We start from the raw sequence: 16,726 nt of genomic DNA on the forward strand, positions 1-16,726 counted from the left end.
TCAGTCAATCCTAAAGGAAATAAACCCTGACTGCTCATTGGAAGGACAGATACTGAAGCTGAAGCTCAGATACTTTGGCCACCTAACATGAAGAGAGGACTCACTGGAAAAGACCCTGATGCTAGGAAAGACTGAAGGCAAAAGGAGAAGGGGACAGCAGAGGATGAAATGGTTAGACAGCATCACTGATGCAATGAACATGAATTTGAGTAAACTCCGGGAAACAGTGGACAGGAAAGCCCGGAGTGCTATGGTCCATGGGGTCATGAAGGGTCAGACACAACTTAACGACTGAACAACAATCCCCCTCCTGGAACTATTCTCTCTCTTGTCCCAGATCAATGCTACATGGCATATTGGGCGGTAAGGAACCATTTACTCATGATAATAAATTTAATAAATAAATCTCTTCTGTGGAGTTCAAGAACAGCTCTCTTACTCTGTTAAACACACTCCCAGGTTCACTTGCACACCCACAGCCTGTTGAGGCACATGGATCTTGTAACCCCCCCTTGCTTTCCACCTGGGTGCAGCTACAGCAGCCAAGACATACTGTACATCCCTGGTCAACAGCCAGGAAATAATTAGGAACACTTGCAAATCACTTTCAACCAAACACTGAGGCATGTCAGGTTCTTTTGGAATACACGGAGACTCAATGAATTTAAAGTAGCAGCAAAGGTTTACTAGTTAACAGTGTACAATTGCTCTTTCTCATACACACACACCTCTCCCCACTTACCCATGTCATTCTCAACTAAGCTGCCAGGCGCTAGCTAGAGAGATGGAAGCTGTCAAGTCTGGATCCAGGGTGACTCAAGAGTAGACAGGCTTCAGAATCCCTTTTATTCCCCGAAGTCCTTACCTTGTTGATTAACAAGTCTGATAGCTGTCAGCGCGATGCAGGGGGAGGTTCTGTGTGCTCAGGCCTAGTCTCCTTTGTCTGCTTCAGGTGACAATTTTCCTTTGATCCCTAACGACTTTTTCCTTTTTAACCTACCTCCCCAAAGGGTTCTTTTTGACAAGATTCCTGGCTTTTGTTCTCTCTGCTTATCTGCCTGTCCCATCTTTAAGATTATGGCAGCTTCAGTCTAGTCTCACACCTCCTCCACCGTTTGAAACATAAGTGGTCCTGGAAACTGAAGGTATGTGCTAGAGCGTGTGCTGTATGTACAGGATCCTCTGGATTAATTCTGAAGTCACTTTTCTCATCATCCTCACCACTGGTAGCACTTCTGCAAATAAGTGTGAATGAATTGTTGTAAACTGATGGACGAACACGAAGCACGGAAGTCTCCAAAGTGACTTCCTTGGAACTTAGCCCTACCAATGGCCTCCACATAATGACAATCAGGTTATGAAACAATATTAGACTCAAAGTTCATTATATCTGGTTTATTGCTTTTGACTTATGCTGCTTATGTGATTTTTAAATTATGGCTATGGCTTATCTTTATGTAGCTTAGAATTAAACCAATTGTGATTTATTTAACATCACAGTGAAACTATTGGTAACAGCAATAAGAAACTAAATGGCTTTTTCCTCTTAGTATTTGCTTGTCCATTCTTGTGAACCAGCATCACCAGATGAATTTCAAAACTATCACAACCTACATCTTGCCAGAACCCTTGGTCCAGGTTGGCTGAGATTTTACAGTCAGAGTTTAGTGGTGTAGAGGAGCATTCAGATAGCAGATAGCCTTGGAGGAGGATTTCAGTGATCCTTAAGCAAACATCAGCTTAGCCTGGTTAGAGTAAGAAAAAAAACTCAAGATTGTGCTGCCTTAATTCTCTTTAGTATGAGAAACAATCTCTGCCATGCTTTCAAGATTTCTATTATACGATCGTGATCTCGTTCAAGCAGTGTGTGTTTCCTGACCTGGTCTACTTTGAAGGCTTGACATAAAGGGTATGATACAAACCAAGTTCTGGAAAATATTTTTCACAGGTCCAACTAACCTAATCACAAATGGGCAAGGGAAATACTGTAAGGGGCAGGGGGAATACCAGAGTATGCTATTGTCTCCACAAAAACATCAAGATTTGGCCCCTCTATCTTCTCCATACAGAGACAGGGGACCAGTGCTACTTCTTACATGGAAAACTGAAGCCATATTATCACTAATGTGTAAAAGGATGACATAGACATGTTCACATTGAGTGTCCCTCCAGTTGTTTTCTTGGCAAAAAAAAAAAAAAGTGTTAAATTACAGCTTGTTCCATGTAACAGCAACACACTGGCCGTGGGAAATCTACTCATTTTCTCCCCTTTGTAGTTTTACATCTGTTAGCATTAAGACCTTGACTCCTCAAAAAATACTTCCCTCTGAAACCAAGATACATACATAGGCCCAATTGCTGAACATAAATTTATTAGGGTAAAGGTACTGAAAGTCACTCATTCCAGGTTTTCCTTAGCTGTTTATTTCCACAGTTTTCAAGATTGTTATAGTCTAAACCTTATCTCTTATATAGCTGTACTTCCTAATATGGCATTCATATTAGGATCTATGTATTTTATAACTATACCTTTTATACCTAAAACAATCAAATCCCCTTGATTCTACTTATTCCATCAATATTCTGATATATAAGCCACTTTCAAATGTTCTCCTTTAGTAGTAATTATTACATTTCAACCACTGCATGCTCCAGGCCAGAGGGAAAATGAGAGGAGAAACAAATGAAGAGAGCATGCACTTCAGAAATCAAGGAACCGAGAATTCCATATAATTCATGGGAAATTGTGACTGTTTTTTTTTACAGTTCTCAATTACATACCAAAAAAAGTAGTACACATATCTAGAAATTATAATTTATATCTAATTACATGTCCAGAGACTCCATTTAAGTAAGATCAATACAAATGTGAAGACAGAATTAAATGTTTATTGTAATAGCATAATATCTAATAAAAACATAACTTTTTGCATCATGGCTCGACCGATTCAATACAGCCAGAAGTCATCAAAAGTTTGTAGTCTATTATCTCAATCTTGCTAATTCCCCCCCCCAACTGTTTACAAGTGAAGTTATCTATGAATTTGGTTTTCACATTTGTCTGGATTGAGCTGAAACTGAACTTCAATTTGCAAAGCAAAATTTTATGGTTGGGCTGTTAAGGACGTGTGCTATTTGGATTTCTAATACAGATGAGAATTTTGGATAAAGAACTCAGGGTTATGCATTAAGGCCCTGCCTGTAGCTATGATAAAGCATCTCAAGACATTTTGGTCCATCCACTTGTAGAAATGGATGGAAGTCATGAAAACTAGAGAAAGATCAGGTTTAAATATTTCTGTAATGCTGTTCTATTAAATGCCTGTTTTAAATTTAATCCAGTTTTTAAAATGTAGTTTAAATAAACATGTTAAATCTATACTTAACATATCCTAAAACCAAGTCCATTGCTTTTTATTAGTCTTCATAAGAGAAATAATTGTTGGAAATAATATCCAATCATTATAAATTTGACATAAATCACGCATTCTTGTGGCAAATTATTATTTATAGCACTACCAATCGGCATGTTTATATTGTTTCTTGCAAAGACAACATACTGCCCTGGTAGAACTTTTTTTGTTTTGTTTTCTGAGAAATTAAATATATTTGCTTTAAAATAAATTCACTCTTGGACTGAGGATTCAAAACTCCAACAATACTATTGCATGATCCATAGCCTTTAAAAAAATAGCTGAAGCTATTCTTTTACAGAAAAATGTGATTTCAGTTTCAGGAATGCAAAGTAGATATGGACATATTTTTGCATTCTTAATTGCCTACAGGAGGACACAACTGTAGTGATAGAAAATTGCTTCTTCTCACTGTTCATATTCCTGTCATGTTTGTTTTTGTTCCTATTCTAGTATTGTACATATAACCCTAAAGGTTTATCATAAAATGATTTATCTCCATATATATACAGTAGGCAATGACTGCATTCTCCTTTTATGTAATATCTGCATCTTTTGCTAGCTAGGGGGTCTGTATAATTTAATATGAAAAGACGGCATGTAAGAGAAGATTAAATATTCTTTGCCAATGCATTGCTCCAATACTGCCTCAAACCGAAACAAAATTGTACATATGAAATTGCAAAAAAAAGTCCGAAGGAGAAAGCGTACAGCTGATTCATCATTTTGTTTACAAAAGAGGTGTAGAAAAGTTTTTTTTTAATGTAAAAACCAGAAGCCTTTATTCCAAAACCCAAATAAAATTAAAAAAAAAAAAAATCAGAAAACAAATTATGTGGAGGAGGGAGTGGGAAGGAAGAACAAATACTGAAGAATTCAGAGAAAAATACACAGGAACTCTTAACAGAATTTTGTTTTCATTCAAAGCAGGAATGGGCATTTGCTCTCCAAATCCTAGCGTTTTTTAAATAATGCTGAAATATTAAAGAATATAAATTGTCCACCTTATGCATACAATGGATACAAAAGTTGATATAGAACTAAAGGAAACAACACACATTTCCGCTTTATGTTATATGAAAATGTTAAGAGTGCAAGAACTCAAATTAAGAAATAAAGGTGCATTTCCCACTCCAAAAATACTGAGTGATTAGTGATTGGCAGGAAACCGAGATGAGGCTTGTTACAACCATTTGAGAGTTCATCTCTCTCCATACCAGAGTGCTAAGTCCCAGAGATGCTTAAGGAAGGTATAAATACATTTATTCCCACTGCCTTCCCATAAAGCCCTAGACATATTTGTTAACTCAAAAGAAATATTATTGTATGTGAATATCATAAGTACTAAATTTCTTACATTTCTGCAATAGAAAGAAAGAAAGAAAGAAAGAAAGAAAGAAAGAAAGAAAGAAAGAAAGAAAGAAAGAAAGCCTACTGAGAATGAATCTAAGCTCAGCTTTATTGGCATGAAAAACAGAACTTTTTAAAGCTGCTTGGGCTATTCTTTAAATAATTATGTAAATATCTTCACATAGCCTAACAACAATGCAAAATGATATTCCATGTTGAAATACTACATTGTCCTTTCAACTGGGAGTGGTGCAGGTCTCCCCTGTATCTTCCCTTTGCCAAAAGACGACTGGCTGGAATGCTTAGAGAACATACATTCCTATTCTTCAGTTGTACCTTGCAAATGTAGGCTAGTGTTTATCAACCTTGGCAACTTTAAGATATGTGGATTCCAACTCCCAGAATTCCCCAGCCAGCATGTTGACTGGGGAATTCTGGGAGTTGAAGTTCACGTATGTTGAAGTTGCTATGGTTGAGAAACACTGCTGTAGCAGGATGGGGAAGAGTGAGGCAGAGATACGGTATATTAAGCAAGAAAAATGCAGGAATCATTTATGCTAGAGCTAACGAGATGATAAACAAGAGAATGAATTTAGATTTTTCCACAGAAATGGGATCCAAATTCATCCTTCAGTCATGCATTTAGAATATATACTTGTTCAGTATATCCACATATTAATTCTTTTGGCCTGATAGAAGTATGCTTAAAGCTTTCTTGTGGGGGCTTATATCAATCAATTATCTAGCTGAATTACCCATAAGCAGCTCAATTTATGAGAAGAGCTGTAATTTGCATATCTCTTTTCCCCAAATATCTGTAACCTGAACAGCTATTATTCCAATGGGGCTTAAGCCCAAGTTTCTCTGTCAAGGCAAAAATGCACAAATAATGTGGGAAGAACTAAAAAATAGAACTCCTCCTTAAATTGACAACTGAATCAGATGCAGCCTCCCCCTTGTGATTTTACTTCTATTTGTTCTCTGGTTCCCAGCATTATGTAAGATGGTAGCAGGATAGCTGCAACTGTATTCTCATAAGAATCAAACCAGTATTTATTAAGCTGTACAGTATCTGTAGCTTAATGCATTCTTCGAGAATTAGCTCCTCCTGAATTTCAAAATGGCAGTGATTTAAAAGTCCGATATACTTTACCCTATTATATTGCCAAAATCTATGAAGAGGCTGATTTACACAATTAAACCACCACAAAAAAAGTGTACAGGGACAACCTTGTTCAGCCCTCAATAGAAAGCTTTTCAACATGTATCTATAGAGCAACAAATTGTATGATAAAAATGTTCTATGTGCATAATTGGATGAATGTAATATATATCCCAGCAGAGTCCCAAGCAATTTACCATTTGGTACAAGTTGTCTGCATCCAACAAATCAATAGACCAACAAATGGATAGTACATAATACTGTGAAAAATGGTTACCCCTTAAAAATATTCCAGAGTCAAACACAATTTAGTTAAGTCTAACTGTATTCAGCTGCTTAGCAGACTATATGCATGAACTTTATTCTTTTAAAAGTTCTTGCTGATTAGCACACATATATATATGTATATATGTGCAAGACAAAAGGCAATGCTTAATATAAATATTTACTAGAATGAACAGAACTGGCACTTAAGCATAAACCACTCTGTCATTCACTAAGCGGCAAAAAGGATCCTGCTTCAGATATAGTAGTCATCTTCCCCTATTCACTTGGAAGGTAATAGATTGGCTGGAAGTTCACATTGGTAAGAGAAAGGAATGTCTGGTCGGTGCAGTCTGTGAATAAAAAAGGAAGGGTTATATCACAGTATACATGAACTGGATTGAGTGGATAAACAAGAAGTTCCTAATCCACAGATGTTGTCATATATTGTAGTAATTAAAGATGCTACTTGATTATGTAAATTGTCAAGCATACACAAAGAAGCTTGAAGCTATTTCAGGGAATAGAAAGTACTTCACTAGTCTACAAGTCAAAGGGCTGCATGCTTCTCATGTTCTCCTACTTCTGTGAGTGTCAAAATAAATAAATTAAAAAAGAATCTCTTTTGGAAACTCGAACAACACCAGAAGCTTGATCAGTTAGTACTGTAGTAAGAGTTTTCAGCGGTAGCCCAACTGGAACATCCATTTATCAGGCATGCAGAATTTTGCATACTTTTCCAAAGTGCCACAAATCCCTCTGTTTAAACAAGTCTCTAGCATTAAAATGCTAAGCTCTTTGTCATCTAGAATTATATGCATGCTTTTATTTTTTATTTTTTTTTGTAATACATTTATACTGCAATTTTCTTTTTTATCTACACCATGAAGTACTTCGAAGGCTGCTGTCACAGTACTGGCTATTACAATAATTTTAAAAGATTCACTGGAATTAATTAATGTGGGGTCATGATAAATTGGTGGGCTGCAATTTCTATCTTCAAAATCCTCTTAAATAATAATCAATAGAAAATGCATTAATTTTAAACATTGATAACTATTAAGTTTGGTAAGTTAGTCCAGGGTTTTTCTCTGTCCCTTCAACTGATCTCCAATTTTATAATTGTAGCCCACTGAAGTTCCAGTTGAACTATAATCTTGAGTATGTATGTGGTCTGCTTACCTCAGCTTTTCCTTCATTCCCTTTTATAACCAAAGTTTTCCATACAATCTTTGGTTTATCTTCTCAATCTCCAATTGTAACTAAGCTTTAAGGAGGTATAACACCATTTGCCCCTTTCTTATCTCTCCTTCTCTTTGCTCTTTCCTCCCCATTATAGGATTTAAGCTCCTTGGGAGAATTCATCTAAGTTGCTTATTTAATTTCTTAAGACACCAAACAGCTGTTTTCAACCTACAATACACATATCACAGATTTGAAATAAGTGAATAACAACACTGGATTAATTTGTATTACTGCATTTCTGGCCTTAAATGTCAAGTGCTCTGAAATCTGTAAGAATACATAAACACTTTTATAATGAATATATTAAACTCTTAAAACTATCCATAAATCTCATTATCTTCTTTGAGATTTGATTATAAAATACATACATTAAACTTTTCAGATATTAATAGGGTATTTTAAGAATCTGATTTACACTATGAACACTTGAAAGAGATTTTATGCAGGGTGCTCCAATTCCTTGTAATGGCTAGGGAAAAAAATCAGGTCCTATTTCTGTGCGTGAACCCAACAGAAAAACCACAAATTACACATGTCACCAACTTTCTTTTCCACAACAGCTCTTACTGTAATAAAAACATTAAAATGTAAAATAGTCATACAGGTATTCATTTTGCATCCACTTCAGCACAGCATGCCTATACTACAGGCAGATATACATTTTAGGTATTTATTTATAAAGGGAGCAACATTGCTTACCTCTAATACAAGAAGAAAAATCTTGTTCTATGAGCAGCTGCCATACTCTCAGACATATTTCTGACTTTCAGATAATTAACAAAACCTCGGAAAAATAGAAGGAGGCCTAAAACCAGAAACAAGAGTATGAAATATTTAAAAACATTAATTTGTAACAGGACACTATAAATATCAATATCAAATTAAGAGGATTGAAATATTCAGTAACTTGCCATTTTACACTTAGGTACTGATACATTTACAGTTACATCAAAGAATCATGGAAAATGAAATGAAAGACTGCTTTCTAAGTGGGAAGCACAAGAGGAGTTGCAAACGATAATTCAGATGAAAGGTGAAAGGTCCTGTTCAGTAAAGTTTAGTCATACTTAAAAACCTTTAAAAATGAAGTTATTTTCTAAAAGGTTTGAAACAAATACTTTAGTAATTGGATCACTGATGAAATAAAGTGATTTAATTTGCATTTTATTAAATATTTGTGGTATTTTATTTTACAATGAAAGATTTAATTTCAGGAACAAGAATTTTTCATCCAAACTGTGGAGCTCTTAGAAAACAAATGACAGGAGAAAAAACTTTCACTGTAAAATTGCAATCAATATCCTTTCTCATACAAGAGGTTGTATATGCTATCTTTAAGGAGGCAATGGTTCAACCCCTTCAGAAAAAACCTTTCCCAGTGATAGACAACTATCACCCTCTTTCAGCCCTCTTTTTATAGGGATGGTTGTTTAGAAAGTAGTGGGGGGAGCAGATTATCTGGACCCCTTTCAGTCATGGTTCAGGTCTGGCCATAATATGGAAACAGCATTGGTGTCTATGGTGGTTGACCCTTGTTGGGAGCTGGATGTGCCCCTCCTGGTCCTAATGCATCCAATTTCCTCAAAATGGTAAATTTCTGGACTGTCAGCAAGAATTTTTCATGCAGTCCTTACACAAAATTATTAAGACTAAACAACTTACATACAAAAGCATACATTTCATTTCGAAGTTTAATACTCGAAAGTGTTTAACTGTTGCTACAGTTACATATTTTAGATACAATGAATTCAATTAAAAAGGACAATAAAAATGCATCAAGCCATTCAGAAAAAAAGTCTAACTTCAACACAGTTTCTAACTAAGATCATAATCAAAGGAAGATGGTCTAACATAATAACAATGAAATCCATAAACTTTAATCAAAATTCAAAAAATATTTTTGATGGTACATATGGCATAAAAAATTTCACATAAACATGTTATTTTTTCAAAAAGAATTAAATCTTCCATGGTTCACATTTTGCATTAAAGAATTATTTTGCACATGCTGACAACTCATAGCTGAATAAGTGAACGATCACTTGTGATAACTGTATAAAAATAAGTAATATTTATTTAAAAGATTTAAACACCAACTCCTCATTTAGCGATTACCTTGGTTAGTGACCATTCACAAATATGACAGTAATAAAAATTCATTTTCTGACCAATGCGCACATTCACAACCAAATTTTGTGCACCTGACAACGCACCCCAGAGTGAGAGTAATAATGGCACAGCTGTATGAGAGAACTTTATTTGAATGAGATAGCAGCAACCAGTGGTCTTCGCAGCATCTCTCTCTGTCATGTGTTCACTTGGCGACCATTTCATCATTGGAATGGGGCTTGGTCACTAAACGAGGAGCGGGTGTATACTGCTTCTCATAAAATAGCTCTAAATGGATTACAATCCAACTGTTAGAACATACTGTATATATTAAAAATAGTTGGGAAAGAAAAAATATAAACAAAACCTGTCCCTACCAAGTTACAAGATGGACTTCAAAAGGAACTTAATATAATAGGACCTGTTCTTGAGATAATATGGAAGACAGCAAAGGAAAGGCCCAACCACCAAGAAAACTAGCCTCAAGAAACCCAAAGATGACAATCTACAATTCTTGGCATCCACAGTAGAACTTTCCTTTTGTTCTTAATAATCAGAGAAATATGTAATCAGGAAGGTATTCCACAAAGCAACCTGGTTCCAAACTGTTTATTACTTTACACCCCAATTATAAAACCTTGAGCTGAGCCAGTAGCTTATTAGCAGCCAGTGTAGTTCCTTCACCACAGGTATATTAGCATGGCTGGTGACCCTCTAAGGAATTTGGCCACTGTGTTTTTCACCAGTTGCAGCTTCCAAATCAAATATAAGAACAGCCCTGCACACTGTGCATTGCAGTAATCCAAATATGAGGTTACTAGTACATGGACAATGATAGCTAGAGTATCCTTGTCTAGGTAAGAATGTAGCTGGTAAACCAAACTAAACTACTAATAGCCTTTTCTAGCCAAAGAGATTACTTGGTGCTCTAAAAAATGATGACTTTAGAAGTACTCCCAAACTACATAATGTTTCTTCTAAGGAATTGTAATCCCATTCAGCACAGTTTTATACCTGGGGAGCATGCATCCATAAGGTCTCCATCTTTGGGGGATTCAAACTCAATCTACTGGTCCTCAATCCATTATTACACATAGCACACACCCTAGGCATGCAAGCTTTTTTCCTGATTCCAGTGTTATGGTGCAGCTGAGTAACATCAACATATGACAGCTAATCTCAAACTGCTAATGACTGCTCATAGTTTCTTCATATAAATGTTAAAAGGTATCTACTATAAGAGATTGCTGTACACTGTACAGCATCCACAGTATAGTTTCAGGATGCCAAGGTAGTTAGTTACCCAGTACTACTCTCTGAAATAATACTTATAAGTAGGAATGGAACCGTTACAGAATGGTGCCTCCAATCAACATCTCATGGAGATGATTCAGAAGAGTGCTGTGAGAACAAGCAGGTGAGAACAAGCAGGGAAACAAGCAAGATCTTCTGGATTAGAATAGATCAAAATGATGTTTCTTCTAAGAACAGCTGCAGTGCACTGACAGTCTTCTCCAACACCTTGCCCCCAAAAGTTGGTAATCGTAAGTGTGTAATAGTTATCATAAGCTTTTGGATCCAAAGAAAGTTATTTAAGGAGTAGTCATATCTCTACTTTTGAACTCCCATATCCAGGCCATCCCTTTAGTGGTCCAAAGCAAACAGTAATTAAGAATGTGTCCAACCCAGTCTAAAGACAGCTTCAGATCATTCTATAACTACCACAGAGACTACAAAACCTTGAGTTACCTATCACACTTTCAGCATGGAAATCAAGTCCCTCAAAGTCATACTTTTACAATTCTCAAGCATTTTACCACACTATAAAAATTCTGCTTATAGCGTTGATTTGTGATAGACTTTTCAGGCAGTTAGATCCACTCTTGGTACTGATAAATACACATACACACACTCATAATATAGACATTCTTTCTTAAAATTGGCTTTGGATTTTATATGGAGTTAAAATTTAAAAAAAATTAAAGCTTTTGATCAGCACTTACCAAGTACAAGAAATATCCACCAAAGCCAGTACTGTCCATTGAAATAGCCAGTAAAGTAATCTGAGAACTGATAGGAAAACAAGCCAAGGTGTAAGTTAAAATGATGATTGTCACATATGAAATTACTGACATAACAGAGATACATTTTGGACATACACTATACTGTCAAATTTTAGGAAGATATCTAATGACCAAATACTCATTTTTAGTCAGCCTGACTAACTAATATAAAATATTTCATGGGGAACTGTCATTATTGGTTGTGCATACTGACTTATGGTATACCCAAACCCAACCCAAAACACGCTTAATAAAAACAAAGAACTTAGTTTGCTTATTTTAATATAGACAAAAAAGCCATGTGCTATTCCCTGAGTTTTATAAAAAGTTCTTGACCTGAACTAACATTTATGAAATGAAATGGATCACCTTTACTTTGGTTTATACTTTGTTTTAGCATTGCCTAGAACATGCCTTCTTGTCTAGTATCACCATGCAGACTAAGTAATTCTAGATTACTGTAGGAAGGAGAAATGGCAGCCACATCTTCTGGCAATGGAGATTCTTCCCCAACACACACATAAAATAAGATCTTAAAACTATCATTCCTCCTCCTACCAATGTATATGAATTAGTGAGCCAAGAAAAAAAAAATGGAATGATGAATAGGGAAAATGATTGTAAGAGATCCATAGGACAGCACTTTGACATAAGCCCCTTTCAATCCTAGAGCAGGCCCTGATCTTCTGCAAAACATAGCACTCCAAGCCACTGAAGATACTGTTCTTCTCCCATTAAGATCTGTTTAATCAACACATGTATGGGGTCATTTTACAATGATTTAATTACTGCAAGGATAAGAATCAGACAATTTTTAATAACTTTCACAATAATGAGACTTGTAATACTGTATTGTTTGATCAATGGAAATAAAGCCACAACATATAACTCAAGCTACATAATTCATAACACGTATCAAATCATATTCGTATTTCAGTAAAAAAAAAAAAAAGGTACTCAAAGCTAACTAAGGATGAAAACAGGAAGTATAAAGGCAGAAGTCCTAATAACACCACATAAAACAGCCTTTTAAATTTTGTGGCAATTTACAATAGAATTTATACTCCCATAAGTTGATTTTTTACTAGATTGGAACTAATAATCTATCAGCCATAATACACTAAAGAATATATAATTAAAGAAATCATGCTTGCATATTAAAACCAAAAAGCAAAATACAAAAATACAAAAACTCACTCGGACAATAAGAATCCATTTGATCAAAGACAATCCAAACCCACAGATAGCTCCATATCTTCCTGCTATGGTGTTAGTTATACAGAATGATAAGCAAAATCCAATCCAGTTGAAAATGAATGCCACTAAAACAAACAAAACAAAACACACATTTCTGTTAACACTCGAGTGGAAAACCAGTAACTCTTAAATCTGAGTGTTTAAATGTTTTTCAAACTTAAGGCAATTATTAACAGTTAAACTACTTAGGATAGAAGCTTGATATCAGGTGTTGGCAAGGCAGACTTTTCATACCTCTAGATCTTGCCCACGGAAACCCAAAGTGAAATAAAAAATTAATTTAAAAATGGTCTTTATCATGAGATTTTGGTGTTCCTGCATGAGATCTTATATTTCAGATAAGAAATCAACAAATTTTTAGATGAGAATTACATGATTTGAGGCTTCTAATTGAGAGGGATGGATAAAAAAATAAATATATGAGAATGATTTTTGCCATTGTTAACGTTAATGCTTAAAAGTGTTGTTGGCCCCTAATCTGACATACAGTTGTGCTGTGAATCAGCTGGACATTTAAATGCTTTCAGTGAATAATCTATAATATAAGCACCCCTTGGCCTTGCCCCATTAACTATGATGGATGACTCTCAGTCCACATGAAAACAGGCAGTGGCAACTAAAATCTCAGCTTTGGGCTTCTCTCCAGGACTACTACTCAGCATGGGATATGATCAGGCCAAAGCATTCATTACACAGTGTATAGCAGACCCAGAGTGCCAATTGGATCTAGCCAGGTCCCCAACCTTTATTGCAGTGAATCCAACTCTGCCTCCCTAATGACATGCTTGACTAAACCCGAGGTACCCAACCATTGGAAGGGGTTCATTCTGGCACAATGTCACGCCCTCCCCTCAGCTGTCCTTGAAGGCCGATACAGGAAGACTCCTTACCCTGTGACTCTGGTCACATAGAAACAACAGAGCACGTGCTCCTCCAGTGCCTGTATTACAGAGACATTCATACTAGCCTCATCTTACCATAACTGTATAAATACCCAGGGTGCTCAGGATGATTTTATACCTCCCTGCTGCTGTCAGATACAAACCCTGCTACAGCATACAACGTTGCCAGGTTCTGCACAGCAGCGCTTAAAATTTGCCAGATGATGACCGGTGCCATAAACTAGCATTTATTTTAATATACTAGAGTACTGTATTTACAGATATACTAACCTTTATGCTCCCCCACACTCATCTAATGCTCCTACCTCTCCCTCTAGATTTCCTTTCCTTTCCTTTTTCTCTAGACTTCTGTGTTTTAGCTTTTTATATCAGATTTTAATGTACTTTTGTGTTTTAGCTCCTTATATCAGATTTTAATGTACCTTCTATGCTTTTAACTAACTGTATCTGACCCTCCTTATGCTGGCCTTTGACTGTAATAAAGATTTGTTTATTTGTGATAATATAAGCTAAAGTTGTGTATCTTAAAAATATGCAAAAAAAGAACAAGGCAGCAATTACAACTCTATGTTATAAGTCTGGCTACTTTATACCTCTAATATAAAGAAAATGCATCAAGAAAAACAAGGCTCTCCTTTGAAAGATGACATGAAGATAAACCCTGGGTACATAAAAGGTTCAGAACTTCATTATTACAGCCTGCTTCAAACAGCCACAGCCTTATCATTTCTAAATGCAAGTGCAACATTCTCACATGGTTCTATGAACCAATTCCAACAGGAATGCAGTGTTCTGTCCACAAAAATGCATTTATCAAAACATCTGAAGTAGTATCTAAACTTACTTCCAAAAGCCAGTTTTAACAGAGATACTTTTCCCTCCTCCTTCTCTAACTACCATAGACAGAGTGAGATTATATCTTGTTTCAGACCTGCCTGGGGTGTGGCTGGGCTCCGGAGACCAATGGAAATGGCAGAGGTTGAACGGTTTGGGTACCCACATGCCAAATAAATGCTGCCCTGGTGTCACGGTGGGTCTGGCAGTGCACTGTGAATTTAATCGCAGTGAGCTTGTCAAAGTTGGTAGCTCAGAGTTGGTGGGCAGCAAAAGAGAAGACTAGCGGTGACAGGCTGAGAGAATCAATCTCCTAGAATAGGAAGAGGCTGGCCTTGGTGTGCTGGCCTTTGGAGGGAAGGCTGAGGGATGCAAAGTGGAGACCAGAACATCCAACCAGATGTATCCTGGCGAAAGAGTAGAAACCTGTACAGAAAGCCACTGCTTGATTGCAGCTAGAGGATGAGTTCTGTTTGGATCCTGCCTGGTACTGCAGAATCATGGAAATAGACTGTGGGAATAATTGGAGAATACTGCTGTCTATCAATTTTCCCCCATGTGAAAGATGGAGGGTTAAAAGTGGACATCTTTCCTGTAATGATGAGATCAGGCAGGGGATTCTCTTCCTTCAGCCGGGACCCTGGTTCATAAGGTTCTTGGGAAAGGGAACGGGTTGCTTTTGTGAATTTTGGTAATTGTTTTGATGACATACTGGCCTGGCTAGATGGCTTTGCTGCGAGTAAGGCTGGAGGTTGTGAGAGTGTGGGTAAGCAATAATTTGGGAGGAGGCAGATGCTCTAAGTAAGGGATGTTAGGGAGTGCCAGGCAGGAAACTGGAAAAATGAGTGTATTAATTGCAGACTCCTAGCGAGATACCCCTTTGTTCAGTTTTTCCTTTTATCTTAATCTAGATGCTTTCAACACTTGTGTTACCATAACTCTAGTGGACCTACAGTATATGTAAGTTCATTCCTGATATACAATGCTATACCACTTTGTCTCTCATGTTGCTTATTCCTGTAAAAAGTGTACCCATCAAGAAACATGGTGCATTCCACCATATTTTTGGAATTCCTAATACATTATATGTGCCTTTGTACTTTATCTTATTCATCTTGCTTGTTACCTATACTTTATGCATTAGTGTAGAGACATCTCAAGCAGTGAATAGATGTGTTGTGCTAAACCTCCCTTTTTTATGCCTGTATTTCCTTTAGTTCTTCATTAAACTAGTAATTTTGAAAACACTTTGCTTTGTGGCCATATTCAATCCATTTTTCACTTTATTTTACAACTACCTCCCCCTTGTATTATAATTTAAAGCCCTCCTGAAAGATGTACTTTCCCTCCTTACTGAGTGAAGGCAATCTCGGCAAAGCAGTTCATCCTTCCTGAGTTTGTGCTACTGCTGAAAAACCCAAATCTCTGCTACTTGCACCAACATTGGAACATCTGTTACTGTGGCTTAACAGTCACATTCACTTCTAATATACTAATATTTATCAAACTCTTGAAAATTAAGACACAGGTATCTCAAGTACTTTCTACCCCGCTTTTGTTTACCTTTGTATTAAGAACAATGTTGGATATCCTACCTAGGTTAGGCAGGTAGTGACTGGACAGTCTATGGAGTTGGCAGTTCTCTTTGTTCAGAGAACTTTCTAGTGCTGAGCTTATTGCCTTAATACTGGCCTTTCAATCTGTAATTTTAGGCCTGTCCCTAGGTGGATTTGTAGCTGCCATATTTTATAAATTGTGTTATTTTTTAAAATATGCTTTTAGCAAATCAATATGGGAATCTGCATTAAAATAAGGGCATCTGGTCTTTAAAAAAAAAAAATGTGTCCTTCATGGTTCTTGTACGTATAAATTATGGGGAACAGGGAAATGGCTGTATCCTCACTCCCAGTAAAACATTGCTCAAAAAAGGTCTTTAGAAGAAATACTCAAAAAGCTATCTTAAATATTTCAGAGGATATTTTATGCACTGCATTATGCAAATGCATAAACCTGGCTTTCTTTCAAGATATTATCTTGTTATCTTGTTAAGCTATTTTCATGATTTACTGTTTTCCCAGAATATGTAGCAGCCAACTTGCATTTACAGAAATATTAATCAGTAATATT

The 16,726-nt window shown here is 36.3% G+C and overlaps 1 protein-coding gene across 2 annotated transcripts in view; it reads right to left on the reverse strand.

Moving 5' to 3' along the window:
• Positions 1–2,869: 2,869 nt before the first annotated feature.
• NDFIP2 (Nedd4 family interacting protein 2) overlaps positions 2,870–16,726 on the reverse strand; it is a 38,335-nt gene continuing 24,478 nt past the window's right edge. For both annotated transcript variants that reach the window (XM_063304669.1, XM_063304668.1), the window contains 4 exons: positions 12,804–12,928; positions 11,547–11,613; positions 8,134–8,239; positions 2,870–6,542 (listed from right to left, as the gene is read on the reverse strand). In XM_063304669.1, coding sequence (XP_063160739.1) covers positions 8,136–8,239; positions 11,547–11,613; positions 12,804–12,928 — 296 coding nt within the window. In that variant the 3' untranslated portion in view covers positions 2,870–6,542; positions 8,134–8,135. The remainder of the gene's footprint in view (positions 6,543–8,133; positions 8,240–11,546; positions 11,614–12,803; positions 12,929–16,726) is intronic.

The sequence above is a fragment of the Candoia aspera genome, chromosome 5 (genome assembly GCF_035149785.1).
Source record: "Candoia aspera isolate rCanAsp1 chromosome 5, rCanAsp1.hap2, whole genome shotgun sequence".
Taxonomy (NCBI): Eukaryota; Metazoa; Chordata; class Lepidosauria; order Squamata; family Boidae; genus Candoia; species Candoia aspera.